Source organism: Desmodus rotundus, chromosome 8, assembly GCF_022682495.2.
Source record: "Desmodus rotundus isolate HL8 chromosome 8, HLdesRot8A.1, whole genome shotgun sequence".
Taxonomy (NCBI): Eukaryota; Metazoa; Chordata; class Mammalia; order Chiroptera; family Phyllostomidae; genus Desmodus; species Desmodus rotundus.
In genome coordinates, this window is record NC_071394.1 from 89,097,687 (window position 1) to 89,104,278 (window position 6,592).

At 40.4% G+C, this 6,592-nt stretch overlaps 1 protein-coding gene across 2 annotated transcripts; it reads left to right on the top strand.

Annotated features, from left to right (window-relative positions):
* The first annotated feature begins 433 nt into the window (after nt 1–433).
* Nucleotides 434–6,592, top strand: SELENOK (selenoprotein K). Of its 2 annotated transcripts, XM_053930176.1 has the most exons (5): nt 434–573; nt 3,402–3,492; nt 4,908–4,991; nt 5,785–5,871; nt 6,136–6,592. In XM_053930176.1, the coding sequence occupies exons 1-4, from the start codon at nt 555–557 to the stop codon at nt 5,864–5,866; spliced, it is 276 nt and encodes a 91-aa protein (XP_053786151.1). In that variant the 5' UTR covers nt 434–554; the 3' UTR covers nt 5,867–5,871; nt 6,136–6,592. The 2 variants fall into 2 exon arrangements, with proteins under 2 accessions (XP_053786151.1, XP_024412258.1); XM_024556490.3 differs by lacking the exon at nt 6,136–6,592 and having other exon boundaries at nt 5,785–5,875.

Sequence of the window (6,592 nt, forward strand, 5' to 3'; positions counted from 1 at the left end):
AGTAGGCGGCCCCCTTTTCACCCACAAATGTATTCAATACGCCTAGTGGGTACCTGTTTGCTATTCCCAAAGACTTAACAACAAGGCTCCTTACAGCCTCAGCTCCGCACGTCCTCAAATAGCACCGCTTCTGGAAAATTCTAAAGAACTTCCTCGTGCCAGCGGTTCTCCAAGCCACTGCACTGGCAGCCTTGCCTCCCCAAACCCTGGGCTAGTCAGACACTTTAAAAGTGCTTCTCTTCCCGAGGGCGACGCAAGGAAGTTCCGCCAACTCAAGTCCTAAAGGAGACAGAACACCCGACGCCCACAGGATAACCGCCGAACATCACATCCGGCCACCTACCCGTCAGCCTCCCTCCACCCGTAGTCGCCGGCGTGACGAAGCAAAAACGCCAGTCGGGGGCGTGTCTCTCCCCAGCCAATGGGCTCTGCCCACTTCCCTCTTCCGTCACTGTGTTGTCTGTGGCGTTTGAGGGGGAGGCGTGCAGGTGGACACGGAACTCGGAAGGGGTTAGGCTGCTCAGTCGCTCCGGAGGCGGGGAGGAAGGAGCAAGATGGTTTACATCTCGAATGGTGAGTTGGCAGAAGGGGAACTGCTGACCTGGGAGGCCGTGTCTCGTGTTTTTTCCATCCTCGCCCGCCCGCCGGGCCTGGCTCCCGTCGCGTATTTGTGGACTTGGCGCCGCGCTGCCCGGCGGAGCGGGAGGCGAAGTCGCCCGGGCCTGCGGCGCATCAGCAGACCGTCCCTAAGCGGGTGGGCAAGGTCCGAGGTCTTCATCGTCCGTTGGGTCGGTGCCTGGCGTCGTTGTCTGATTGTGGGTCTCGCGAAAGTGGACTTTGTCTCCGGCGTCTGTGTCCTTAGCTCTTAAGCTTCACTCACTGTTTTAGCGTTATTCGCTTATCAACTTACCCAGTCTTTATGTAACAGCCCTATTAGAATATTCTGTTTTCCTTACTTTACGGATGGTGACTGAGGCGCAGATTAAATATATTGTCCAGCATAACAAAGATAGTTAATCCCTCAGTCCGGATTCGCATTGAGGTTGGCCGGCGTCAGCGTTCTTGCTGTTACTGCTGTTAACAAGTGTATTTTGCCTTTCTGCAACTTTGATCCAAGAGAATTAGCTACCCAGGAGAGGAAGGTAGCTAGTCATACGTGGAGTTTTTGCCCTGATGTCAGGAGGCACAAGAAGAAGCACCACTCCCTCTAGAGCAAGTTAATTTTTCCTGGAATAGAGAATCTGAGAAAAATTTATCCAGTGACTCCACAGACAATATGACTTGGTCAGAACAATGCCAGCACTGCCAGTTTGATTCAGAGGAAATAAATGCCTTGGTGCGATCTTAACAAGTAGGTCTTGGATGACTGGAACTAGGTGCTGGTTCTGTTTGAATCATCTGTTTATCTTTAGAGATAATTAAGATAGGTCAGTGGGAAGTCTTTGGCGGAGTGAAGACTTCTCATTACTTCTCATTACTTTGCTCTTCAAAGTTCACTCTCTTGTCTCCCCCTTAAAACTCTTTGAAACAGGTAGGTTGATTGACACATACAAAAATCAAAGTTTTATCTTCGTTTTGGCACTTGCAAACTTTGTGTTTTATCCTTTGTAGCTAAGGCTGGCAACTTCTATTTATGCATTAGTGAATGTTTCTTTGTGTCTGAAGTATCTTATTGTGCATGCATAATCGTATTTGATCCACATAAATAACGTAAAGGCCTTTAATTTCACTTATATAGTTGAGAAATGCCAGTTGCATCAAGCAACTTATTTCCCTCTAAGAGTGTTGGGAGGGAAGGTTTCTGCCTTCAGAAACTAGGAGGGAAAGTGCAGAAAGCAAATTAGAATGATGCAAGTGCATGTAATAGTCACCTTCGAATCACAGGGACAATTGATGGGTTCCCATTAGCTCTATTTTCTTAGCAGGACTATATTTATCAGCACTTCATAGTTGACATAACATTTCTCTTCACTGCCAAGTGACTTTTTCCCCAAACAATTTTATATGGTTAGAGAAGGAAAATCTCACATTGGCCAACAAAGCACAGCTAGTAAGAGGCAGAATCTATCACCCATGCTCTGTCTTTAAGTGTGGCCTTTTTTTCTCAGTAGCTGTATGTGTTAGATACACCTGAAAGTAAACTGGTCAAGAGGAAAAGTAAAAAGCATGGAGAAGTCCTTGGGAAAATGGAGAGGAGTGGTAGGTGACAGATGGCTCTTCTTCCAAAATATTCTGACCTCTGGATTTTCAAGGCTGAAACCCTACAGTACTAACTTTTCAGGTTGTAGCTTTTATTAAAGTGGTTTGAAAGATAGATCCTTTTTTGCTTAAGATAAAGCTGATATCTATCTATAGTTAGAATGAACAGCTTTTTACAGAAAAATAGTGGTAGTTTTAATGAACAAGCCAAATTATCTTCAGTACTTAAAGCACACAGACTCTTTGATTTTTAAAAATTTTATCGTAACTGATTCTAAAGATCTGTAAGAGTATGTGCAATCAGTCATTTTGTATAAACAAGAAGCTTTTCAAGTGGAAAGAAATGACTTGAACATTTTAGGAAAATGGAAGTGGTATGAGCATTCTTTTCTATTCACCAATTTGCTTCCTCAGAATATTTGAATAAGCAGATATTTATACACCTATGTTCATAGCAGCATTTTCATAGTAGAAACCCAAGTGTCCATCCACAGAAGAATGGATCAATACAATGCAGCACATACACACACACCAGGGAATACTAATCAGCTTTGAAAAAAGCAGGAACTTTTGACACATGCTACAACATGGGTGAACCTTGAGGACATTATCTAAGTGAAATAGCTGTTTATCAAAGTACAAGTATTGTATGTCCTCATAGGAGGTTCCGAGAGCAGTCATAGAGACAATTCATAGAGACAGAAAGTAGAATGGTGGTTCACAGGGGCTCAGGGAAAGGGGAAAATGGGAAGTTCGTGTTTAATGGGTACAGAGTTTCAGTTGGGAACCATGAAAAAGTTCTGGGGATGGATGGTGTGATAGTTGTACAACAGTGTGAATATGTTTAAGGCCATAGATCTGTACACCTCAAAACAATAAAAATGGTAGATATTTTTGTATATATTTTACCACAGTAAAGAGAGAGAGAGGGGAAATACTTGAATGAAGTATCACCCACCAAAACTACAAACTGTAGGAAAGCATTTGGTATATTAAAGGAATGACCCCTGGATCACAGAGCCTTACTTCCCCTGAACACTGTCTTAGAATGGTGTGCACGTAGCAGATCTCTCCTTTTGGTTTACTATTTAGAACAATGGACAAGTTGAAAACTGAATCTAGGATTGTTACCTGATTAAATGTAACTCCTCCTGTGTCAGGGCTTTGTAGCACTAATTAAGTTTCTTTATTCTCGTCTCTAGGGCAAGTGTTGGACAGCCGGAGTCAGTCCCCATGGAGATTATCTTTGATAACAGATTTCTTCTGGGGAATAGCTGAATTCGTCATTTTGTTGTAAGTATAGTAGTGCTCTTAATAGCCCTGGCTGGTACTTGAGTTGCCGGAAGTACATTAGGTACATGATGTTGCGTATCTTAAACAAGCTGCGCTTTCCTGAGCAGTTTTCTATTTTATTTTTTTTTAATTAATAGCTGTATTAAGAGAAATGAAGGCTTCTGTAGTGATAAAGCTGTCACCAGACATCTCATCGTTATGAATATGATAGTTAAGTTGGTAAGCTTGCCCAACACCTTCATCTTGGTGGAAATCATATCAACCTGCAGCTAGGGAGCCAGGCTTGCCCATTCTAGTGCCAAATGACAGCGCCTCACTTCGTCTGTTCTCCCCAGCTTTAGTGTATATGTGCAGATTTTATTGAGTATTATACAGCAGAACAAGGGGAATTAGATCTTGATTAGAAAAGTGTTTTGTTTTTTATTTTTAATGAAGGGCTAGAATCAATACAGAGGAGACAAAAATTTAAACTTTACCATAATTTTAAGTAGTTCTTAGTTAAATGTATTTTTTGGCCTTTCACCTGCTGTTTGTTTTATGAAAATTGTTGATCAACTACTAACAAGTCTTATCCTAAGTTTGAATATATATTTGAGTGTCTCATGGATAGGAACTATAGGGATGCAGAGATATAGAAAATAGTCCTTTTGTTGACTTTACTATCAGTAAATATCTTTATATTATAAGGGGCAGTGGGTGAGCATGATTGTGGCAGGTGGAAATCAGAGGAAGTTATTCCAGGTGGAAGAAACACAGAAAGGTAGCAGAGACATTTGAATATCAGCCTGTGATCTTTATACTTAATTTGATTATTGCTCTGGTTTAGGAAGATTAATCTGATGGCTGCATGTGGCATAAATTAGAAAAGGTAAAATGGAAGAGACAGCTCCATAGAAAAATAACCACAGGGGACAAGAGAGGCCTGAAATTAAGGTACCCAGTGCAGAACTTTACAGTTTTACAAATTTTACCAACCCTGTATTCATTAAAATACTGTTTTAACTTAGTTAAATTCTTCCTCCTTCACAAATAAAATTCATTTAAATGGATTCCCAGAAGGTCTGTGCCTCTGGCACACCACCCTCAGCCCCTCCCTCTCCAAGGTAATGTTAGTTAGGTAGGCTCTTGGGGCCTGACAGCTGATACAGAGTAAAGGAAGAAAGTTGGGTTGACTGTTTAGGAGAATTATCAGCAAATAAGAAAGGTAAGGAAGGGCAGCTTTGGCACAGAACATAGCACACTCTGTTTAGACATGTGCTTGCTTTAGATGGTGTTGCCCAGATGGCTGCGAGAAATGTGGGTTTGGAGCTAAATCAGTTCATCTGTTCTCTCACCAGAGATGATAGTTGAAACCATGAAATGCATTTTATAATACTGAAAGTGGTTCTTCTGTTGTTTTCTGCCCCTTGTTTCAGTTTCAAAACTCTGCTTCAACAAGATGTGAAAAAGAAAAGAGGCTACGGAAACTCATCTGATTCCAGATATGATGATGGAAGAGGGTATAGCTTTTTTTTTTTTTTTAATTATTTGTATTTTTACAGAGGGGGAGGGAGAAAGAGAGGGAGAGAAACATCAATGTGTGGTTGCCTCTCGAGCGCCCCCCACTGGGTACCTGGCCTGCAACCCAGGTATGTGCCCCGACTGGCAATTGAACTAGCCACCCCCTGGTTCACAGGCTGGCACTCAATCCACTGAGCCACAACAGCCAGGGTGGGTATAGTTTTTTGAATTGAAGTAACCCCCTGTATATTTTAATTAAACTACAGATATATAGATGGATAGATAAATAGATAGGCTCATGGAAATTAAAGGTTTAAATTCTATTTCACAGAGTTAATGCATTACTATAAATTAAGGTGCCTCTGATTTGATAACTACAATCAACCTGACAAAGCTAAAATGTGCATTGTATATCCTATGGGAAATATCTAAATTAGAGGATGAAAACTGAGAGCCATCATTGAAATCTACAGATTTCACTTTAGAATCTAGATTTCCACTGCTAATGAAAAACTCAAAAAAGATCAAGCAGAGTGAGTTAGGCTTGTGTTTCCATGTGTTAAAAATCAGATAGCTTTGAGTTTTAGTTGGGCATTTACAGGAGGTGTTGTTCAGTTCATCACAGTCCTGCCTGATTCACTTTCCTCATGTACTTTTTGTGTCTGGTCCCTAAAAAGGTTTGAATTTTTACCTAAATGGTGTTTTAAATAAAGAAGAGGGTCTATTTGAGTGTAAAAGGAACCCATTGAAGATGTCTACTAAACAGTAGAAATTAACTTTTTCTTTCATCAGGCCCCCAGGAAACCCCCCCAGAAGAATGGGTCGAATTAATCATCTGCATGGTCCCAGTCCTCCCCCAATGGCTGGTGGATGAGGAAGGTAACTTAAATTTGAAATTATTCTGCAGGAATTTTATTTTGTAAATGCCTTCCTAGGAAGTTCTTCAGGAAAACAGAAGTAGCCCAGCATTTTGAATTACTCAGACATTATTTAGAAAAATATTTCTATCCTAATCCTTGAAAAGTCCATTAGCTTTATTATCAAAATGTCTTTTAAAGAGGTTTATAACTTGTGGTGATTGTTAGATTTTTTTCATACCGATCTAAATAACTAGCAACTAATTATTATAACATTTTCTTTTAGGTAAATGTCTGCTCTAAGAAGCAGACAACTGGACGTGCACATTCATAACAGAAAGAAACCATCGAGTAGTGGAGGGCTGACCATGCTGCACAAGTAGATGAATGTGTGCGTCTAAACAAGAACTGCTCTGTGTCCTCACAGACAAATGAGGTCGTGTTGGGAATTCTCTTGCAGGGATCTGGCATGACTGACATGCAGTTCTATAAATACACGTTTGTCTCATTAACTTTTTGTATAGTTTATGAAAGTATTAATATAGTTTTAATAAGTAAATATTTTTAGGTTACAAAAGTGACTTCTCATCTTTATATAATTAAAACTCTGAATTTGAAGAAAATTAAAAGACTGTATTTAGTACTGTTAGTGTCGCCTTTTTCAACTTCTGAAAGTATTCATTGTTAATTTGTCCTCACTTATAAATAAATCACATTGTATTTATTTCAGTATATGCATATAA